The sequence below is a fragment of the Pleurodeles waltl genome, chromosome 12, assembly GCF_031143425.1.
Source record: "Pleurodeles waltl isolate 20211129_DDA chromosome 12, aPleWal1.hap1.20221129, whole genome shotgun sequence".
NCBI lineage: Eukaryota > Metazoa > Chordata > Amphibia > Caudata > Salamandridae > Pleurodeles > Pleurodeles waltl.
The window spans coordinates 23,526,112-23,550,322 of NC_090451.1; the positions used below are offsets into that span (position 1 = coordinate 23,526,112).

General features: G+C 46.5%; 1 protein-coding gene across 2 annotated transcripts in view; it reads left to right on the forward strand.

Moving 5' to 3' along the window:
• R3HDM4 (R3H domain containing 4) overlaps positions 1-24,211 on the forward strand; it is a 240,082-nt gene that overhangs the window by 30,528 nt on the left and 185,343 nt on the right. For both annotated transcript variants that reach the window (XM_069217441.1, XM_069217440.1), the window contains one exon: positions 9,365-9,519. In XM_069217441.1, coding sequence (XP_069073542.1) covers positions 9,365-9,519 — 155 coding nt within the window. The remainder of the gene's footprint in view (positions 1-9,364; positions 9,520-24,211) is intronic.

Consider the following 24,211-nt stretch of genomic DNA (forward strand, 5'->3'; position numbering starts at 1 on the left):
GACTTGGTCCCCTTGTTCCACAGGTACCCTAGATTGGAAATCCACAGTTGTTGCATTGCTGGTTTGTGTCTTTCCTGCATTATTCCTCTAACACAACTATTTTGTCCTTAGGGGAACTTTAGTGCACTTTGCACTCACTTTTCAGGGTCTTGGGGAGGGTTATTTTTCTAACTCTCACTATTTTCTAATAGTCCCAGCGACCCTCTACAAGGTCACATAGGTTTGGGGTCCATTCGTGGTTCGCATTCCACTTTTGGAGTATATGGTTTGTGTTGCCCCTATCCCTATGTTTCCCCATTGCATCCTATTGTAACTATACATTGTTTGCACTGTTTTCTAAGACTATACTGCATATTTTTGCTATTGTGTATATATATCTTGTGTATATTTCCTATCCTCTCACTGAGGGTACACTCTAAGATACTTTGGCATATTGTCATAAAAATAAAGTACCTTTATTTTTAGTAAAACTGTGTATTGTGTTTTCTTATGATATTGTGCATACGACACTAAGTGGTACTGTAGTAGCTTCACACGTCTCCTAGTTCAGCCTAAGCTGCTCTGCTAAGCTACCATTATCTATCAGCCTAAGCTGCTAGACACCCTATACACTAATAAGGGATAACTGGGCCTGGTGCAAGGTGCAAGTACCCCTTGGTACTCACTACAAGCCAGTCCAGCCTTCTACAGTAAATACCCGCGTCCTCGGGGGGCAGACCAGGGGGGTTTTGTAGAGCACTGGGGGGGACACAAGTAGGCACACAAAACACACCCTCAGTGGTACAGGGGCGGCCGTGCAAAGCAGGCATCGGGTTTTGTATTGATTTCAGTGGAGGGACCCGGGGGTCACTCTAGCGGTGTAGGCAGGCAGAAGGGGGCTTCTCGGGCCAGCCACCACCTGGGATAGGCAGAGTTTCGCCTGGGGGTCACTCCTGCACTGAGGTTCGGTTCCTTCAGGTCCTGGGGGCTGCAGGTCCAGTGCTTGGTCCAGGCGTCGGGTCCCTTGTTACAGGCAGTCGTGGTCAGGGGGAGCCTCTGGATTCTCTCTGCAGGCGTCGCTGTGGGGGCCTACGGGGGTAGTCTTGGGCTACTCACTGGATCGCAGTCGCCGGGGAGTTCTCCCTGTTGTGTTGGTTCTCTGGGTCTCGAGCTGGGGGCGTCTGGTCCCGAATGTGAAGCCTCAGGCTTCCGGCGGGAAGAGTGAGGTCTTTAAAGTTGAAGAAAAGTTGCAGGTTGTTGAGCAGAGCTGCTGCTCATGGGATTTTCTTGGTCCTGGGGGTCAGGGCAGTCCTCTGAGGCTTCAGAGGTTGCTGGTCCCTGTTGGATGCGTCGCTGGTTGCAGGTTTTCGACTGAGGATGCAGGTTTTCGACTGAGGATACAGGCCGGTAGGGCTGGGGCCAAAGCAGTTGTCATCTTCCGTTGTCTCTGCAGGCTTGTAGGTCAGCAGTCCTTCTTTTGTTCAGGTTGCAGGAATCTGATTTCCTGGGTTCTGGGGTGCCCCTAAATACTAAACTTAGTGGTGTGTTTAGGTCTGGGAGGGCAGTAGCCAATGGCTACTGTCCTGGAGGGTGGCTACACCCTCTTTGTGCCTCCTCCCTGAGGGGGGGGGGGAAGGCACATCCCTAATCCTATTGGGGGAATCCTCCAAAACTAAGATGGAGGATTTCTAAAGGCAGGGGTCACCTCAGCTCAGGGCACCTTAGGGGCTGTCCTAACTGGTGGGTGACTCCTCCTTGTTTTCCTAATTATCTCCTCCAGCTTTGCTGCCAAAAGTGGGGGCAGTGGCCGGAGGGGCGGTCATCTCCACTAGCTGGGATGCCCTGTGGCGCTGTTACAAAAGGGGTGAGCCTTTGAGGCTCACCACCAGGTGTTAAAGTTCCTGCAGGGGGAGGTGTGAAGCACCTCCACCCAGTGCAGATTGTGTTCCTGGCCACAGAGTGACAAAGACACTTTCCCAATGTGGCCAGAGACTCGTCTGGTTGTGGGGGGGCTGGCAGAAACTGGTCAGCCCCACACTAGAAGTCGGGTTAGTATTCAGGGTGCATCTCTAAGATGCCCTCTGGGTGCATGTTACAATAAATTCCACACTGGCATCAGTGTGCATTTATTGTGCTGAGAAGTTTGATACCAAACTTCACAGTTTTCAGTGTAGCCATTATGGTGCTGTGGAGTTCGTGTTTGACAAACTCCCAGACCATATACTCTTATGGCTATCCTGCACATACAATGTCTAAGGTTTTGCTTAGACACTGTAGGGGCATAGTGCTCATGCACTTATGCCCTCATCTGTGGTATAGTGCACCCTGCCTTAGGGCTGTAAGGCCTGCTAGAGGGGTGACTTACCTATGCCACAGGAAGTGTGAGGTTGGCATGGCACTCTGAGGGGAGTGCCATGTCGACTTAGTCGTTTTCTCCCCACCAGCACACACAAGCTGTGAGGCAGTGTGCATGTGCTGAGTGAGGGGTCCCCAGGGTGGCATAAGACATGCTGCAGTCCTTAGAGACCTTCCCTGGCATCAGGGCCCTTGGTACCAGTTACCAGGGACTTACCTGGATGCCAGGGTTGTGACAATTGTGGAGACAAAGGTACAGTTTAGGGAAAGAACACTGGTGCTGGGGCCTGGTTAGCAGGGTCCCAGCACACTTTCAAGTCATAACTTAGCATCAGCAAAGGCAAAAAGTCAGGGGGTAACCATGCCAAGGAGGCATTTCTTTACACCTAGTATATGGTACCTAGGTACCCAGGGTATTGGGGTTCCAGGAGATCCCTATGGGCTGCAGCATTTCTTTTGCCACCCATAGGGAGGTCAGACAAACCTTTACACAGGACTGCCACTGAAGCCTGAGTGAAATAACGCACATGTTATTTCACAGCCATTTTCACTGCACTTAAGTAACTTATAAGTCACATATATGTCTAACCTTTACTTGCTGAGGGTTAGGTGCAAAGTTACTAGGTGTGAGGGCACCCTTGCACTAGCAAAGGTGCCCCCACATAGTTCAAGGCCATTTCCCTGGACTTTGTGAGTGCGGGACACCATGTAATTGTAATGTAATGTAATTCGAGATTTATAAAGCGCGTTCCTACTCAAAAAGCATCGAAGTGCTGGGAAGAAAGCACGTAGTAAAAAATAGACAGAGGATAAGAAAAATAACAGAAATAATGAAGATAGAAAAACATCCAATAGAAGAAACTGAAACAAACTAAATCCAAAGACCCTGATCTTGATGTACCAAAAAAATTAACGAGGATAGAGCCAAGTTTTCATAATTTTCCAAAATTTCATATAGCCTGATTCTTGCCTAATATTCTGTGGGAGAGAGTTCCATCCTCTGGCTGCAGCTACTTTAAAAGCTTTGTCTCCCCATTTGGCTTTGTGTGCGAGGGACCTGAATCAAGTGAGCTTGGGAAGACCTCAAGCTTCTTTTAGGTACATGCAGGAGGAGTCTGGAAGTCAGGTACCGTGGTCCTATTCCATGAACTGCCTTAAAAGTAAGACAGAGCGACTTAAACTGGATACGCTGCGCCACTGGTAACCAATGTAATTTCCTGAGACTCTCTCTAACTGATATACATCGTGGGAGATTAAGAACCGCTCTGACAGCGGAATTCTGAACTAATTGGAGTCTTTTTATCAGCCGCTTATCCAAATTAAGGAACAGTGCATTACAGTAGTCTATCTTGGACATTACCAATGCCAGGATAGCAGATACTCTCCATTCATGTAACAGATAGGGGAAGATTTTTCTGAGCATTTTAATTGACTATAAACTGATGTTTACCACATGATTAATCTGTTTTTTAAAAGACAGATGTTCATCAAACAAAATGCCTAGGTTTCTAGTAACAGTAGTGGGCACAGGGCAGTTATCGCATTCAGAGGGTCACCACCGTGAGTTCCATAAATTCTTTCCAGGTCCAAAACATAAAACTTCAGTTTTGGTGGCATTCATTTTTAGCCAATTGGTCTTCATCCATTTACTCACTTCCACCATACAATTACTGAACCGATCTGCAACCTCCTGCCATGGCTGATTAATAGGAATAATAAGCTGGGAGTCATCAGCATAGGAAGATAGAATGAAACCAAAAGTACGAATTAGACTAGTCAAAGGCGCTACATACACAATAAACAATGTGAGGCTGAGGGAAGATCCCTGCGGAATCCCACATGGCAGAAGATAAGGTCTAGATTTGAAATCACCACAGCTAACTGTGGTCCATCTATTTGTAAGAAAAGACTTCAAAAGTTTAAGCGCCTTGTCCCTCAAACCCACATGATGCAAACGGGACATTAATAGTGTGGTAGAGCTAGTGTCGAAGGCAGCGGATAAATCTAAAAGAACCAAAACGGCCCCCTTGCCTTCATCAACCATCCTTCGAATAGTATCAGAGGATGAGATTAGGGCAGTTTCAGTACTATGCCCTTTTCTGAACCCGTATTGGGAGATATCAAGAGCATCTGCTTTTGTTAAAAACTCGATTAGTTCAGAGTTCAATTTTTTTTCTAGAATCTTTGGCAAAAACGGGAGACGTGCTATTGGCGGCAAATTACTCATGTCCTGATTGTCCCCCACTGGTTTTTTCTTGAGGGATACTACTATAGTTTCTTTCCAGATAGATGGGTACTCCCCAGACATAGCTACCTCTTGGTAAATGGGGACCAACATCCATGCCATTAAATCTGGAACCAAGTGAAAAATGGAAGGAGGCCACGGATCCAGAGGGGAGCCCGATTTAACCATAAAACGCGTGCACTACATATAGGTCAATACCTATATGTAGCTTCACAATGGTAACTCCGAATATGGCCATGTAACATGTCTAAGATCATGGAATTGTCCCCCATGACAAATCTGGTATTGGGGGGCCAATTCCATGCATCCCCGGGGCTCCACTATGGACCCCGGGTACTGCCAAACCAGCTCTCTGGGGTTTTCTCTGCAGCTACCACTGCTGCCTCCCCACAGACAGGGTTCTGCCCTCCTGGGGTCTGGGCAGCCAAGTCCCAGGAAGGCAGAGCAGAGAATTTCCTCTGAGAGAGGATGTTACACCCTCTCCCTTTGGAAATAGGTGTTAAAGGCTGGGGAGGGGTAGCCTCTCCCAGCCTCTGGAAATGCTTTGAAGGGCACAGATGGTGCCCTCCTTGCATATGCCACTCTACACTGGTTTAGGGAACCCTCAGTCCCTGCTCTGGCACAAAACTGGACAAAGGAAAGGGGAGTAAACACTCCCCTGTCCATCACCACCCCAGGAGTGGTGCCCAGAGCTCCTCCAGTGTGTCCCGGACCTCTGCCATCTTGTTTCCAGAGGTGTGAGGGCACTCTGGAGACCTCTGAGTGGCCAGTGCCAGCAGGTGACATCAGAGACCCCTCCTGATAGGTGCTTACCTGACTAGCTGGCCAATCCTCCTCTGAGGGCTATTTAGGGTCTCTCCAGTGGGTTTTTCCTCAGATAACGACTTGCAAGAATTTACTAGAGTTCCTCTGCACCTCTCTCTTCGACTTCTGCCAAGGATGGACCGCTGACTGCTCCAGGATGCCTGCAAAACTGCAACAAAGTAGCAAGAAGACTACCAGCGACATTGTAGCGCCTAATCCTGCCGGCTTCCGTGACTGTTTCCTGGTGGTGCATGGTCTGGAGGCTCCCTGCCTTCACCCTGCACTGGAAGCCTTAAAGAAATCTCCAGTGGGTCGACTGAATCTTCCCCCTGCTTCAGCAGGCACCAAACTTCAGCTTCACTGGTACTCTGGGACCCCTCTCATCCCGACGAGCATTGCCCCTGGAACACAGGTGATGGACCCAAGTGACCTACACTGTCCAGTGGTCCAACTGTCCAAATTTGGAGGAGGCAAGTCCTTGCCTTCCCTCTCCAGACAATAATCCTGTGCACCGCGTGAACTGCAGCTTCAAGGGCTTCTGTGCACATTTCCAAGAAATCCTGCCTGCACAGCCGAGCCTAGGTCCCCAGCACCCTGTCCTGCGATGCTCAGCTCCCTGAGTTGATCTCTGGTGTCGTGGAACCTCCCTTTGCAGTGATGAGACAACCGCTATGTTCAGACTTCTTGAATCCGTGTTCAAGGACTTCTGCGGGTGCTTCCTGCTTGTGCGAGGGCTCTCTACGTTGCTGAGGGCCCCCTCTGTCTCCTCTCCCAAGTGGCGACATCCTAGTCCTTCCTGGGCCCAGGCAGCACCCTTTTTCTCCAACCGCGACTCTTGTAGCTAGCAAGGCTTGTTTGCGGTATTTTGCTTTGTGGGACTCTTTGTAGTGTTGAGACGACTGCCATGCTCAGTTTTCTTGAACTTGTGTTCAACTGCTTCTGCGGGTGCTGCCTGCTTCTGCGTGGGCTCTCTTGCTGAGCGCCCACTCTGTCTCCTTGTCCAAGTGGCGACCTCCAGGTCCTTCCTGGGCCCAGGCAGCACCCATTTTCTTCAACCGCGACCTTTGCAGCTAGCAAGGCTTGTTTGCGGTCTTTCTGCGTGGAAACATCCACTGCATCCTCGAGCACGCCGCGGGACATCTTCTGCACAAATGAGAAGTTCCTAGCACATTTCGTTGTTGCAGAATCTTCAGCTTCTTCCATCCGGAGGCAGCCATTTTGCACCTTCATCTGGGGTTTAGTGGGCGCCTGCCCCCCTTGACACTTTCGCGACTCTTAGACTTGTTCCCCTTCCTTTGCAGGTCCTCAGGTCCAGGAATCCGTCTTCAGTGGTAGTACTTTACTCCTACTTTCCAGGGTTTTGGGGTGGGGTATCTTGGACACCCTTAGTGTTTTCTTACACTCCCAGCAACCCTCTACACACTACACTAGCCTATGGGCCCATTTGTGGTTCCCATTCCACTTTCTTAGTTTATGGTTTGTGTTGTCCCTAAGCCTATTGCATCCTATTGTATTCTACAGTGTTTGCACTACTTTCTGACTGTTTTTCTTATCTGATTTTGGTTTGTGTGTATATTTTGTGTATTTTACTTACCTCCTAAGGGAGTATATCCTCTGAGATATTGTTGGCACATTGTCACTAAAATAAAGGTACTTTATTTTTAGTAACACTTGAGTATTGTCTTTCTTATGATATTGTACCTATATGATATAAGTGGTATTGCATGAGCTTAGCATGTCTCCTAGTTCAGCCTTGGCTGCTCTGCTATAGCTACCTCTGTCAGCCTAAGCTGCTAGAACACTACTACTCTACTAATAAGGGATAACTGGACCTGGCACAAGGTGTTAGTACCATTGGTACCCATTATAAACCAGGCCAGCCTCCTACAGTATTTAATACTGCATCTCATTGTTTTCTTATGGAACAGCCAGTCTTTGTATAGTGAGTATATCTTTGAGCTGCAAGTCACAGTAAGGACATGTTTGACATTAAACCTTTACATGTTGCGGTTTTCGAATATTGTGCATCCTGCTAGATCACAAGCAAGCTCAAACTTTGCTTCCCATGTGCATAGGCCTGAAGGGTTGTCCACTGCATTGGCTGGGCTGAAAGTTTAGCCCTATCCCAGGTGGAGCTGAAGGCTTTCACCTCACGTAGATAGAGCTCAAGGTTAGTTCTCCACATAGATGGGGCCGGCCGACCTCACATAGTTAAGAGCCTGGCCCAGGCCATATCACCAGCCTGGATGGAGCAGAAAACGTGTACCTCACACAGGTGGTGCTGGGTCTGTAGATTTTGTTACCTCACTGGATGAGGTGGGTGGTCCTGAAGGTATCTTGTCCATCACATAATTAGAGCCCATGGTTGGTTCTCCACATATATGGACCACACCTAGTTGTGGCCTTGGCCCAAGGCAGATCAACCAAAATGCATTGGGCAGAAAACGTGTCCCTGCAGGCTTTGCACCCTTGTGGGGAACTGTGCCTCATGTAGGTGGGGGTCCAAGTTTGGTTTTCCACGTATATGGGACCCCACTTAGTTGGGTTCACGCCACAAGAGGTATCGCTGACCTGGCTGGGGCAGGATGAGGGTGGAGCCTGTAGAGTGTGTTCCCTTAAGTGGAGCTGAACGTTTGTAGCCCCCACACAGGGAGCTGAAGCTATCACCTTCATATAGGGAACTGAAAGCTTGTGCCACACTTATGTACCTGAAGGCTTGTCTCCAAAATGTTAAGCCTTGTCAGAAGCATATTTTGTAGCCCAGTGAAGCCTTGCGTCTCCTGCACACAGTTGTATCTGAATAGAATTAATCCACCCACCCCTCTCCCATTGGAAAAGCACTAGGCTTGTCCCCCCTACACATGCCGATGTGAAGGATTACCCTCCCTCTCTGCGCCCACACACATGTTGACAAATGTTTAAACCATTCATCTCACAGCTGCCTGAGTGCCACTGCTTCTGTAGCCCTTGTCCTCCTCTGCTTACAGTACAGGCCTGGCCCAGAATGCCTGCAAACCTTGCCATGCTCTATAGCCATTACATTTTCACTCCAGCTGCACCCCCAGCCCTAGTCATTCTGTATTGGTTCCTGCAGCCTTTGTCACCATCCCCTCGTATCACAGGCCCGCTCCAGCTGTACCCACAGCCCTGGTCATTTTCTCATAGATATCACATGCACTAGTCATAGCCCGCTCGTATCACAGGCCCACTTCAGCTGCACCCTCAGCCCTAGTCATTGTCTAAAAATACAGGCCCTCGTCATAGTCCCTTCGTATCACAAGCCCGCTCCAGTTGCACCTGCAGCCCTCGTCATAATCTCCTCACTTAACTAGCCCACTGCAGTGGTCCACGCAGCCTTTGTCATCCACCCACAGAACTGACCACTCTAGCTGCACCCACAGCCCCCTTACCCTCCCCCACGTTACATACCCACAATAGTTCAGTGTGGCATTTTAGCTATGATAACATCTCGTCTTTATATCAGTGCTTATAGGCCATGGGTGCAAAGCTAGACAGTTCAGAAGGTCTCACACAAGCCAGCTGAGATGGTGCTTTTGGGGTGCTCAGGGGCTTGGTATCCATTGGTAATGGCTGGTATGGATTTGGAATCTTTTCAGGACACAATTCAGTTTCCAGTTGCAGACCTAATTGGTATTGGTATTTTGTAGCTCCAGATGTAAATTAGGTTTAGGGTCCAATTGTGACTACTGGAAAGTAATTTCTCACAAAATGGTCAGAAAGACTAGACCCAGTGAGGCTGTCCTGTTTCTCTGGTGCGGAATCACACATCATAATATAAGGGTGTAGGGTTTTTATGAAGCAGCAAAGACTTTCTGCGGCTCAGGAACTCAGATGTTTTATTTTTACTTACCGTTCCCTTTTACATCATCCATGTGTATTCCATCTAGCTGAGCAAAGTTTTATAAATGTGTCAATTTCCAGGTAAGCCCATTGATAATTTGTCATGCTTTTTTCATCCAGCCTCATCGAAGATTGCCTTTCCCCGCTCTCAAGTTCCCCGTCAAAAAGGTTCCTGCCCGCCAAGCGCAAGCAGTACTACATCAACCGGGCCATCCGCAACTCTGACCTCATCCCAAAGGCCAAAGGACGAAAGAGTCTTCAAAGGCTGGAAAACAGTAAGTTAGCCCCTTGCAGGCCCTGTCCTTGAACCACTGTCTGTACATTGGACAGGGTGACCTTTGCAAGCCCTTCTAGACACCTTTAAGTCCCTCCAGCCGCTGGCTACTCATTGTACAGCCTGACATTTCCCACTCTCCCCATAAGCTCCTTCTGTAGGAGCTAGCCTGGTGTGTGGTGGACACCTATGGTGTTGGCACCTTATACCAGGTCCAGGCAACCTTCATTAGTGAAAGAAGACAGTGTCCAGGAAGCCAGGGCTCTCTAGAGGTAGCTGTGGATGAATGCTGTGATGATTCTCCCTGTTTCTTTATGGATGTGTATCCTAGACTCTCTGATATCCATAGTTTGAAGGATTGGTTCAATCTCTGTCTCTTCCTCAGTGGTTTTATGGCTTTCTCGCAGTCTTTTGGAAAGTCCTTGTTCCTCTGTATAACCTGTTTTTTTTTGGTTCCGAAGTGTGATGTTTTTTCGAGTTCTAAAATGATGAAGAAGGTCTCAGCTCCAAAACAGTTTTTCTAATTTTCGACTCTGAAAATTGTTGTCTACTGGAGTCTGAAATGGAGCTTTTAATAGTCTTTGTTGACGGAGGGGTGGCCTTTTTCGGTGCCAAACCCAAGGGTCGGTCACCGACCGTCTTTTTTTGGGCTGAGCCATGGCCTTCCGACAGTGGTGTACCCAAGGCCTTCTATTGTTTCTTATGTGGGGGTGCAGGGGCAGACGTACTCACATGCTGGCTGGCTGTGACAGGTCTGTCTTCCTCGGATTCCTGCTCCGACTCTGTGTCTCAGATAGAGACTGCTGTCTGCATTTCTTCCTCTTCTGTAACGTCGAAATGTTCTCCGCTCTTCGCCATTTCCAGCCTTCTTGCTCTTCGGTCCCTCAGTCTTTTTCGATCGAAACGATCGACAGGCTGCACAGTTTTCCTCCCGATGGTCTGGAGAAAGGCAGAGGTTGCAAACCAGATGTTGGTCTGTGTATGGGTACTTAGCGTGGCACCGAGGGCAGGATAGGAATGGAGTCAGATCCTTGAGGCTCTCCACGCGGTGGGCCCGAATAGGCCCGAGTTGGGCGTGCGCCCCGAAGGGCGAACAAAGTTGTGTTCCGACGGTACTGCTGTTTCAATGGAAGATGAATAACTCGATCGATTCAATACAGACGAAAAGGAAGCTTTTAAAAAGTTTTCCGAATCGAAATCTCAGAGCGAGAGAAAACACGTCCGAACCCGACGGCGGAAAGAAAACAATCGAACAATGGAGTCGATGCCCATGCGCAATGGAACTGAAGAGGAGGAGTCACTCGATCCCATGACTCTAAAAGACTTCTTCAAAGAAAAACAACTTGTAACACTCCAAGCCCAACAGTAGATGTCGGAATCGATAAGCATAGCATGTGAATCTGCAGCAGAACATGTCACGAACAGATGTACACTGGGTAAGTGACATTTTCCACATATGTATGTATGTTCGATGGCATGTGTAGCTTTGCACATCCCGCCATCTAGTGTTGGGCTCGGAGTGTTACAAGTTGTTTTTCTTCGAAGAAGTCTTTCGAGTCACGAGATCGAGGGACTCCTCCCCTTTCGGCTCCATTGCGCATGGGTGTCGACTCCATCTTAGATTGTTTTCCCCACAGAGGGTGAGGTAGGAGTTGTGTATTATACTAATAGTGCCCATGCAATGGAGTAAACATGTATGTATATAATGTAGTTTAAAGTGATATATTTACAAATGTTCAAGATCAACTTCGAAACGGCTACAGGCTCCTGGGGAGGCGGGTGGGCGCATGTGAATCTGCAGCGTCTCATGCCACGAACAGATGTACACTGGGTAAGTGACATTTTCCGTTCGATGGCATGTGTAGCTGCAGATACACATGCTTTGCATAGACTAGTAAGCAGTTATCTCCCCAAAAGTGGTGGTTCAGCCTGTAGGAGTTGAAGTTGTTTGAAACAAAGTTCGTAGTACTGCTTCTCCTACTGTGGCTTGTTGTGCTGTTAACACATCCACGCAGTAGTGCTTGGTAAACGTATGAGGCGTAGACCATGTGGCTGCCTTACATATTTCAGTCATTGGAATGTTTCCTAGAAAGACCATGGTAGCACCTTTCTTTCTAGTTGAGTGTGCCCTCGGTGTAATAGGCAGTTCTCTTTTTGCTTTGAGATAACCGGTTTGAATGCATTTAACTATCCATCTAGCAATGCCTTGTTTGGAAATTGGATTTCCTGTATGAGGTTTTTGGAAAGCAACAAATAATTTTGTTTTCCGAATTTGTTTTGTTCTGTCAATGTAGTACATTAACGCTCTTTTGATGTCTAATGTATGTAGTGCTCTCTCAGCTACAGAATCTGGCTGTGGGAAGAACACTGGTAGTTCTACTGTTTGATTCAAGTGGAACGGTGATATGACTTTTGGTTAAAAAAAATTTGATTTGTCCGTAGAACTACTTTATGCTTGTGTATTTGAATAAATGGTTCTTGTATGGTAAATGCTTGGATTTCACTGACTCTTCTTAGAGATGTGATGGCAATTAGAAATGCAACTTTACATGTTAAATACTGCATTTCACATGAGTGCATGGGCTCAAAAGGTGGCCCCATGAGTCGTGTTAAGACAATGTTGAGGTTCCATGAAGGAACTGGTGGTGTTCTTGGTGGTATAATTCTTTTTAGGCCTTCCATAAAGGCTTTTATGACTGGTATCCTAAACAGTGAAGTTGAGTAGGTAATTTGCAGGTAAGCTGAAATTGCGGTAAGATGTATCTTAATGGATGAAAAAGCTGGTTTAGACTTTTGCAAATGTAGCAAGTAGCTTACGATGTGTTTAGCAGATGCGTGTAAGGGTTGAATTTGATTATTATGGCAATAATAAACAAACCTTTTCCACTTATTTGCATAGCAATGTCTAGTGGTTGGTTTTCTAGCTTGTTTTAGGACTTCCATACATTCCTGTGTAAGGTCTAAGTGTCCGAAGTCTAAGACTTCAGGAGCCAAATTGCTAGATTCAGCGATGCTGGATTGGGGTGTCTGATCTGTTGATTGTGTTGAGTTAACAGATCTGGTCTGTTTGGTAGTTTGATATGAGGCACTACTGAGAGGTCTAGTAGTGTTGTGTACCAAGGTTGTCTTGCCCAAGTTGGTGCTATGAGTAGGAGTTTGAGTTTGTTTTGACTCAACTTGTTTACTAGTTATGGAAGGAGTGGGAGAGGGGGGAAAAGCGTATGCAAATATCCCTGACCAACTCATCCATAACGCATTGCCCAGAGACTGATCTTGTGGGTACCTGGATGCGAAGTTTCGGCATTTTGCGTTTTCTTTTGTTGCAAACAGGTCTATTTGTGGTGTTCCCCAATTTTGGAAGTAAGTGTGTAGTACTTGGGGGTAAATCTCCCATTCGTGGCTCTGTTGGTGATCCAGAGAGAGATTGTCTGCTAATTGATTCTGAATCCCTGGAATGAACTGTGCTATTAGGCGAATGTGGTTGTGTATCGCCCAATGCCATATTTTCTGTGTCAGGAGACACAACTGTGTTGAGTGTGTTCCTCTCTGTTTGTTTAGGTAATACATTGTTGTCATGTTGTCTGTTTTGACAAGAATGTGTTTGTGGCTTATTATTGGTTGAAATGCTTTTAACGCTAGAAATACTGCCAATAGTTCTAAGTGATTTATGTGAAACTGTTTTTGCCGAGAGTCCCATTGTCCCTGAATGCTGTGTTGATTGAGGTGTGCTCCCCACCCTATCATGGAGGCATCTGTAGTTATTACGTATTGAGGCACTGGGTCTTGAAAAGGCCGCCCTTGGTTTAAATTTATATTGTTCCACCATTGAAGCGAGGTGTATGTTTGGCGGTCTATCAACACTAGATCTAGAATTTGACCTTGTGCTTGTGACCATTATGAGGCTAGGCACTGTTGTAAGGGCCGCATGTGCAATCTTGCGTTTGGGACAATGGCTATGCATGAGGACATCATGCCTAGGAGTTTCATTACTATTTTGACTTGTATTCTTTGGTTTGGATACATGACCTGTATTACATTGTGAAATGCTTGTACTCTTTGTGGACTTAGAGTGGCAATCGCTTTTGCTGTGTCGATTGTTGCCCCTAAGTATTGCTGTGTCTGACGCGGCTGAAGGTGTGACTTAGTGTAGTTGATTGAGAAACCTAGTTTGTGTAGGGTTTCTATGACGTACTTTGTTGTAAACACCGTTCTAGTGTGTTGGTTTTGATTAACCAATCGTCTAGGTACGGGAACACATGTATTTGCTGCCTTCTGATATGCGCAGCTACTACTGCCAGGCATTTTGTAAAAACTCTTGGCGCAGTTGTTATTCCGAATGGCAACACCTTGAATTGGTAATGTACCCCTTGGAATACAAATCTTAAGTACTTCCTGTGTGAAGGATGTATTGGTATATGGAAATATGCATCCTTTAGGTCTAGTGTTGTCATGTAGTCTTGTTGTTTGAGCAGTGGGATTAAGTCTTGTAATGTCACCATATGAAAGTGGTTTGATTTGATGTAGGTATTTAATGTCCTGAGATCTAATATAGGTCTCAGTGTTTTGTCCTTTTTGGGTATGAGAAAGTACAGAGAGTAAACTCCTGTTCCTTTCTGTTGAATTTGTACTAATTCTATTGCTCCTTTTTGTAGCAATGCCTGGACCTCTAGTCCTAGAAGATCCATGTGTTGTTTTGACATATTGTGTGTTTTCTGTGCAACGTTTGGAGGGAATGTGAGAAATTCTATGCAATAACCATGCTGGATAATTGCCAGTACCCAAGTGTCTGTTATGTCCTCCCAATGTTTGTAAAAATTGCTTAGTCTCCCCCCCACAGGTGTTCTGTGTTGGGGATTTGTGACTTGGAAGTCACTGCTTGTTTTGAGGAGTTTTGGGGCTTTGGAACTTTCCTCTATTCTTTTGGAATTGTCCTCCTCTATATTGCCCCCGAAAACTTCCCCGCTGATATTGGCTTTGATAAGTGGGCCTTGTTTGTGAGGTTGTGGGTTCTGTAGCTTGTCCTCGAAACCCCCCTCTAAACTGTTTTGCGAAATGTGCCTCTGCTCTGTGGGGAGTAGAGTGCGCCAATGGCTTTGGCCGTATCAGTGTCTTTTTAAAGTTTTTCTATAGCAGTGTCCACCTCCGGCCCAAACAACTGCTGTCCATTAAAAGGCATATTCAGCACGGCTTGTTGTATTTCCGGCTTGAATCCTGATGTACGCAACCATGCGTGTCTCCTTATTGTTACTGCAGTATTTACTGTCCTTGCAGCTGTATCTGCTGCATCCATTGCTGACCGTATCTGATTATTTGAGATACTTTGTCCTTCCTCTACCACTTGTTGTGTCCTTTTCTGGAACTCTTTGGGTAAGTGTTCTATGAAATGCTGCATTTCGTCCCAATGAGCCCTATCATATCTTGCCAGAAGTGCTTGTGAGTTGGCAATGCGCCATTGGTTTGCTGCTTGTGCTGCAACCCTTTTCCCTGCAGCGTCAAATTTGCGACTCTCCTTGTCTGGAGGTGGTGCGTCTCCCGAGGTGTGAGTTTGCTCTCTTGCGAGCTGCCCCTACTACCACAGAGTCTGGTGTTAATTGCTGCGTGATATACACAGGGTCTGTAGGCGGTGGCTTGTACTTTTTCTCCACCCTTGGAGTTATGGCCCTGCCCTTCACAGGCTCCTGAAACACCTGTTTGGAGTGTTTTAGCATTCCAGGTAGCATAGGTAAGCTCTGATATTGGCTATGAGTGGAGGAAAGTGTATTAAACAAAAAATCATCCTCAGTCTGTTCTGCATGCAAGGTGACATTATGAAAAGCCGCTGCCCTTGAGACCACCTGCATGTAGGATGTACTGTCCTCAGGTGGGGACGGTCTCTCTGGGTAACAGTGTGGGCTGTTATCCGAAACTGGTGCATCATAAAGGTCCCATGTGTCGGGATCGTCCTGACTCATTGCAGTATGCGTTGGGGATTGCATCAGTGGCGGAGTGTCTACTGGTGATGTGTGCATTGATGGTGGTGGAGATGGTGGCGGAGTTGTCTGTCTTGCCACCTTTGCCTGTGGCTGCTTGTCCTTTTCTTGAAAGGCAAGTCTTCTTTTCATTTTAATTGGGGGAAGAGCGCTTATCTTCCCTGTGTCCTTTTGAATGGGGAGCCTCCTTTGAGTGTAGTCTGGCTCCATTGATTCTAGTTCTTGTCCGAACTTATGTCCTTGCATTTGGGAGGACAATCCCTGTTCGGCTGTGTAGGAACCTGATTTTGGTTCCGAGGCTGGATTTTTCGGAATGGAAACCTTTTCGGTAGCCTTTCTCGGCTCCAACAACACTTTCTTTATTTTCGGCGTCGTGGTCTCTCGGAGCAGACCCATTTCGGAGCCGCTGTCTCGGTGTCGAGATTGCTGTATGCTGGTATCTCGACTGTGCAAGCGCGCCCTTTTTCAGCGCCGATGATCGGTCACCTATTTTACGGGTTAAGCCATGGCCTGTTGGCGGTGGCGTCCCCTGGGCTTTTGTGGTCTTCTTGTGAGTTTTATGTTTCGACGTCTTACTCACTGTTTTAGGCGTTTCTTCGGGATCGAGCTCGTCCGAGTCCTACTCCTGGATGGAAAAGGTTTCTTCTTCCTCCTCCAAATGCCTTTGTCCTGTCGGCGCCGACGCCATTTGCAGTCTTCTCGCTCTTTGGTCTCTTAATGTTTTCCTCGACTGAAACTCTCGACAGGCTTCACAAGTATCTTCTTTGTGTTCTGGAGACAAACACAAGTTACAGACCAGGTGCTGAGCTGTATACGGATACTTGTTTGGACATTTTGGGCAGAAGCGGAGTGGGGTCCGTTCCATCAGCCTTAAAGAGACACTTGGCCGGGCCGACCAGGCCCCGACGGGGGATCGAAAAAACCCTGAAGGGCCACCGGAGCTCTTCAAAAGTCGGTGTCGCTCTGTAGTAACTTCCGGTCCCAGGATGCTTGTTTCCGGTCCAGTGAGGACCTGGCTCTGCAGTTCGGGCTGGACTGTTCCCATGAGGAACAGGGTCAAGACTGATTTGCATATGGCTGGGTCCAAACTGGGGTGGCATGGTGAGCAAAAGAACGATGGATTAAACCCAGATCTGTGACTGGGGGTGAGTGTTTGACAATGTTCAGCATTCCGTCCATCACTTGTTGTTTTTGATCTGTAGTAACTAACCCGATACCGAACGCAAACAATACCGTCGAATTTTCCGAGATTCTAACTAACTTTCCGAACCGAAACACCGAGCGAAAAGGAACACGAAAAGGAACACGTCCGAACCCGATGGTGGAAAAAAAACAATCTAAGATGGAGTCGACGCCCATGCGCAATGGAGCCGAAAGGGGAGGAGTCCCTCGATCTCGTGACTCGAAAGACTTCTTGGAAGAAAAACAACTTGTAACACTCCGAGCCCAACACTAGATGGCGGGATGTGCAAAGCACGTGTATCTGCAGCTACACATGCTATCAAACATATAAAAACAGGTAGTTATAGGTTGGACCTAGTTTACATAGAAAAAGTAATTTTTTACTTGACTAGATCTTTGGCACTGGTTGACGAACCTTCATGAATTTTCCCCCCAAAAAAATTAACGCTTGCGTTAGCTACTTTCTGGAAAGTTTCGGGGTGATCCGTGAAGAAAGGGGGAGGGGCAGAGAAAAAGGCAGGGTCAAAAACTGTATGTTTCCAATGTTAATTCCCATAAGGATTTTGAACAGGTCTACAGCCCGAACCACTGGACGGAATTACGCCAATCAAGTGCGCAAGCACTCTGGCCTTTTGTAATCTCTCTGTGGGCTTTTAACCACGTCCACCGCTCGCTATCACTCATTCATGGGCTTGCCTTTCAAAAATCCTGTATTTTGTATATATATAGGGATGCAAAGACTCCGAGAACCCTCTTAATCTCGGGCTGCCAACGCTTAAACAAGGCAGTGTTTGCAGCAATGTTGGGACTCTGCTTCAGCCACGTTCCAGGCAAAAAGCTGAAAAAAAACAAAAGAGGATATGGACACCCTGATCCCCTAGCTCTGGTGCTGAGGTACCCACAGTAAAGAAGCATTTTTCTTTTTCAGTTTTCGGCAGAAGTTGTGATGCGCTTGTTTCTCATGCGCCCTAGGTGGTCCAGGTCTTGGGAGCATTGAAATTATTAATGCGAGGGGGGGTGCCCGCAGCCCTGGGCATCAGGACTCCCCTGGGGCTTTAGTTGAAAACAGTGTGTGTTGGGGAGGGGTGAGGGGGCCTGGCAGCCTTGGGGACCTCCACCTTCCCAGGATTCTAATGAAAAATAGTGTGGGGATGCCACCCGCAGCCCCAGAGACCGGCACCTCCAAGGGGCTTTAATTAAATGTAATGTGGTGGTCCCGGGGGATGGGATCCTAGAGGCCGAAATCAGCTGGGGGGGGGGTGGGGGGGTGCAGACCTGTGGCCAACTCCTGCTGCAAATGTCCAAAGGCTGTGCACAGCATGGGGTTGGGGTTTAGGGGTTTTTGGATGCAGAGACTGGCGCGCAGGGTTGGGTGGTTATAGGGGGTTGGCCCGCTGCCAACCGTGGTTGGATTAATATATAGTAATGAAAATTAGTTTACGTTAAAAAAAAAAAAAAAAAAAATGAAATTCACTTAAATAAAGGTTACTGGGATGGTTCTAGTTACTCACATTTTAGACATACAAAACCATAGAAAATCACCTGTTATAGTTGGTTATCTCAAGTAACAGTAACTTGTGCCCTAAGGTAACTATAACTCAAGCCCTCGCCATGCATTGCTAATTACCCCGCAAATTACGGCAATCATGCCATCTTTGATAACATAATTGATGATATCACTGTAATATTTGCAGTAAAAATTTTGACGAAAAAACTGCGTGGCCGGGCACGAGTTATACTTACTTTAGGGCGGGCACGAGTTATAGTTACTTGAGATAACTCTAACTATAATAGGTGAATTTTATATGTTTTTTGTACGTTGTAACAATGTCAGCCTAACTATAACATCCCTGTAACCTTTGGTCTTTTAAGTGGTCTATATAATATAATAGCACTGACGCATTTCAACCTCTCCGTCTTTCTCACGGCTGAGATTGTGCTGTCACCATGTCTATTTAAGTACTCTTACTCATGCTCCTTATGCTGCATTTTGGAAGCTATATTAAGTAAACCAGTGTACTAGTAAAAAATTGTGAAACAATTCCCACAGTGTAACTTAGACTTTCATGGCATTATTAAGATTCATCCACCTATTTAAACTGCAGTTTTGTTCAATTGACAGCGAAAATCCAGCCATTTGTTTGTTTATTACTCATCGATATCTCACATTATTTCTCTCATCTGGGATTTCCATGTACAGTCATAAGCACTGAACAGTTTCACCCACGTGCAGAGACCCCAAAGCAGTTCTTTAATGTATTTTCGCCTTTGTTCAGGAAGGCCTGTAAAAAACACTAAAGAAAGAAACTGATAATGTAGCCTGTATGTCTAGCCTATGATAACCCAATTCTTCATCATGAAGTCAAAAAGGGCCAATACATTACAAATGAGTATAATTTAAGTTGTTTTGCAAGTAGAATAAATCTCCTTCACATATCCCTTTTTTATGATAGAGATGAGGGAGAGCAGGGCAGAGTACCCTGTTAGGCTGCCATTATATGTCTAAAATAGACACTGTGCCTTTAAGAACCTTGGTACCACCAGCATCCCATCATGCCCAGCAGGTGGCAGTTGCTTCAGTTTTTTTTTTTCGGCTCCTGCTGACACGACCCTGAAGCATTGAGCTCAACCATTTTATAGATTTTTTTTTCAAAACTTTACTTGGACGTCTTGCCTTTTTCTGTTATTTTTTTGACAGAATACAGAGGCATTTTGTCAAATACAATGTCTTCTTTGTTTGACAAGTGTCCTTGCTGGGGCAGGCAAAAGGCCAAAACAGACCCTCATGAGGTCTGTATCATCCGCCTACCTTCATCACATATTCCTGACACCTCTGACATCTGCAGGAAGTTTTCCAGGTGCACTCTCCGCTTCGAAGAGAAGATTCACCTTCAATGAAGAGAAGAGGCGTCGCCAGCAAGTAAAGCCTACCAGCGGGACATCCGAGCGTGGGGAAGGACATTCTTCCACCAGACCTCTTATCTCAGCTTCCAGTAGATGTGGAAGGTCTGAGAAGCATTTTCCTGCCAAAGAAGACTTCTGTCCCAGTCAACGTCAAGAGAATTGATGTCGAGGCAAGCTATGGGGCTGATATGTTTGCCTTGAAGAGCTTGCTGTGCGTCGAGGAAACAATGACGCTCGTAGTCGACTTGACGTCGAGGATTATACTCGGTGCATTGCCAGCATACGACGTTTAGGAGTGGTGGTTCGCCGTCGATATGGCGTGGATGGTCAGCGCTGAGGGCTAAACGTTAACAGGACCGATCAACGTCACAGTGGGATAGGAGAAAGAGAAGCAGAATTTATCTTTCATCAGAGTCTTCACCTTCTGTAGTTGTGTTACCATCTCCATCACCTCCTTCAACTTCACCTCCTCCACCGGCTTCGCGCCCTCCAATGCCACCACTTGTATCACAGGTGCTTCCTCTTTCATCAGCGGCTTCTCCGGTACCTAATCCTTCACGACCCAGAAGCAATCTTTCTCTCAGGCCTCGAAAGCGCTCCTGTTCGCTCCATCACTCTTGTCATGGACACCATACACCAGGGCGCGCTTCTACTGCGACATGCTCACATCGTCATCCCAGATGTTCCCATAGGTCATGCTCCTATTGTCCTCATACCGATCATTCCTTTTCATCTGCAAGGGACTAACCAAACTTTATCGTACTCACCATCACCTCAAGTCTCGACTGTGGATGACATTACGTCATTTCAGGAGGTGCTGGTCTGAGGGGCTGCAAAACTTGATAAGCTGATGTCCGTTCCCACACCATCCACATCGGTAATCTTTGAAATGCTACATCAGCGTACTGCTTCCAGACTGTTGTTTCCACTCGTCCCAGGTCTCCTCGATCCGGCCATGGACTTGTTCCTAACTCCAGAAATGGCTACATTTGCTCCATCCAGGCTTCAAAAGAAATACCGGCCTCTGGTTAAAGACCCATTATTTCTTTGCAGTGATCCTCCACCTGACTCTGTCATTTTGGCTGCTGGAAAAATCCATGCCACCTCTCCACCACCCTCTTCACCTCCAGTTAAAGAGAGTGAAAAATTGGACACAGCAGGCCGCAAAGTCTGCAGTACTGCAGCTGCATCTATGAAGGCAGCCAGTGCTACAGCCCTCTGGGGTCACTTTTACGCACAGAGAGTTCAAAACCCTCAGTGGCTTCCGAGTAGACCTCAGCGACACCACCATAGATCCTACCAACCACAGCGCAAACAGTTGAGGGGTCGTTCTGCCCACTAACCTACCCAAGGTGGTAAAAACAACAGCCACAAAAACTTGAGTCCTCCTTTCCCCCTCTTCTGTTATCCACTCTGGTAGAGGGAAGCATTACTCATTATCTGGAAGAGAACCAGTACATCACTACAAACACCTGCGTATTGAATATTGTGCAGAGTGTAACTGTCTCAGATTTATCGCTCCACTACCACATATGTCTTTACAGCACAGAATTCCTCAATGGGTGAGTTTTCCCGCAGCTGTGCAAATGCTGTTATTCAGGGGAACACTATTTCTCTAAGACAGCCTTATCTACCCCTTAGTAGCGTAGTACTGAGGCAGAAGGCAACTCCAGAGAAAGTATGTTAAAGTACAGCACAACGCTTGGATCAAGAAACCACTCCTTAAAGGACTCCGATCAACTTAATGAAATCAGGAAGCATTTTAAGAATGAAATATGACCCAAAGGCAAAATTAGACCAATTACTTTAAGTTCTAGTGTTTTACAGTAACTGTTCCATTCCACATGACTTCTCCATTCTGCACGGACATTCAGTGAAAGTTCCTGCTCAGTGCACCTAAGTGGCCACGGGATGCCTCTTCCTTCTCTAGTTACACAGCACCGATCCTAGCTCCTTGCTGCTGCTTGCCTTCAAGCAGGCTGGATGAGTGCAAGTCACCTGGTGCAGGCAGGCACAGTTCACAGCTACCAAGCTTCATAGCACTCTTGGTGGGTTGAGTGGTGGTCTCTGGCTTGTGTCTCCATGGCAGAGACTGTCTATTCCAGTCCTTCCAGAGTCTGCTGAGGCCAGTAGGTTGCATGCCTATTCATGCAGCCTTTGTCAGGAGCCAGACCCCTGCACTCTCTGCATATCCATTTGGCTGCAACGGATGCTTTTCCATAGTTAGCAGAGATTCTCACAATAGAACATAACAAATGTCCTGTGGACATAAGGGGTTCCACGCCATCTGCATATGACTCCATAGTAACAGGCTCCTCCCTACAAGGAACCTGACTGGATCAGGAAAGCCTTTGATGAACCAGGCAGCGGTGTGAGAACTATTGAAAACATTCTTTCCCTTTGTTCGTAATCTTGAGCCTCTTGTGCTAGAGCATTGGTGTATTCCGATTACTTCTGCATTTTCTTCTGTGAACGATCTTGAGGCCTCCTGAATGACCAACATTAGGTCCTGTTATGTGACTACCAAATGTCCCTGTTATACCAAGTCTTTGCTCTCACCCGTCTAAACACAGTGCCCTGATTGCAACTGTTTGACCAGCGTGCGGTGATGGGGCGAACCAGGATCCCGGGGACTGGTCTAGACCCCAGTGACAATTGAACTTCTGTAGTATACATTGTGGAAAAGTGGGCCCTATCAAATAGTCTTAAACAAGTCTCAAAAAACAAAATCCCTATCTTAGAGAAGTCTGGGGTCACAACTGTATTCATATTTTTCTCCAGGGTCTGGCTTTGAGACCTTCAGTCTTAGTTCTGAGCATTGCCAACATCTTTTTCATCTTCAAAAGCTTCTCCTTCCTTAACTCTGCATCGTCCTCTTGGTTAGAGATGCAGCGTTTGGCCATATCTATTTTTGCAGCATGTTTTTAGGGCGAGTTCCAAGATCTGTTGTATATATTTTGTGGGCTTCAACTCCGCCCATCATTTTTCATTTGAGTATGTCCGTGTCCTTTTAAAACCCATGCTTTGTAATGATCAGTCCTCCTTCTTTGCCCAATCTTTCTAGAGTTGAGCCTGCAAGCGCTCTGTCCTTGTTGTAATCTCTCTGTGGGCTTTTAACCACGCCCATCACTTTCATTGGATCATGGGCTTGCCTTTTAAAATTTGCTTGATTTCATTAGTGAAAGGCATGCAAACGTCATGCCTTTTCCGATGTTTAGCCCTTCTCGAGAGCCGGCCAACTACTGAAAACATAGAAGGCTCTGTGTTTTCTGTATGGTTTCTAGACTACTTTTTCTCTTCATTTCGTAGGCAGCGCGATCTCTCTGGGCACTAATCGAGCGATTTTCATGACTACCAGTTTAATTCTATTGTTTATCCTAGCACTCCTTCGTGAATTTAAGGTTTTACACAGTAATGCTTGATTTTTTTTTTTTTTTTTTTTTTTTTTTTAAATTACTATGCAAAGGCAAAACCGGACTGGTCTTTTTGTTCTGATTAGTCACCTTCATGCTCAGGGTGTGCCACTTTAAATCAGGTCCCTTAAGCAAAATTATATCACTTTTCATTTTCAGTTTGTGGCAAGAAAAGTCCGATTAGGAGTTTACAACGCTAATAGCTCTAACTCAGACAAACGCGAGACCCATTGCATTGCAAATGCTTGTTGTCTTTTGTTTCTTCCCATGCAGCACCAGCCAAGTACCTTAAGCTTTGCTTGTTTATCTGTTCGTTTGGGGGATTATTTTTTCTTTCCTGCTGGTGTTAGAGTGTGGGTGCTTTTTCAGCTTCGGCACCCATATTTTATTGCTTCTTATCAGCACGTCTCCGGCTTCCCGGCTGCCGTGCTTCAGGCGGCCTCTCCTGGAAACTAGTACAGAACTAACCGTGTTTACCTTTTTTCTACCAGCTGCGTACCCGAGACCCTTCCGGTCGGGGAGACCAGTACATTCTAGTTATGTTGAATGACGTGCTGTACTCAATTAAGGTAAATAAAATACTAATCGTCTCCTTTTTTTTTTTTTTTTTTTCTTTTTTCTTTTCATTTCACTTCATGTTATTGACATACAGAAAAGGTCCGCTAAATGTTTCTCTCCTCCCGGTATAGTTTCTTTGATTTTTGGGGCAGCAAGACAACAACTGTACTACCACCTTCTGATATTGCTCATCCTGTTCCACAATATGGCAGATTTTGTCACTTTTGTACGTCTGAAACTGAGGTGGACATAACACTATGATGGGCAGGGTGTGCTTACATATACTGCGAGCGACGTCGGCGCATTTCACCATAGGTAGATTGACTACTTTGTACTGAGAGTGTCTTTTTCTTTCCGTGCACATGATGGCGTTCTCTAGGCCGCGAATCCCGAAATTCTTCCAGGCTTTGCTTATGGAGGGTTGGAGTTATGTTTCTTTTTTGCGGGGCAAGCTCCCGGAGCTTTGTTAGGGAAGGGTTGATGTCCAGGCACCCTACTGACCTGCAGCCCTGGAAACAAGAGTTTTCTTAACTTTAGTGCGATCTTATTTTTTTGACTTCAGATGACCTACAGTAGGCAATGACTGAATGCAACAGTGTCCTTTGCCTGGACACTAGCAGGTTTTAATTTTTTTTTTTTATGTGTCATTGTTTTGCCGTCCGTACAG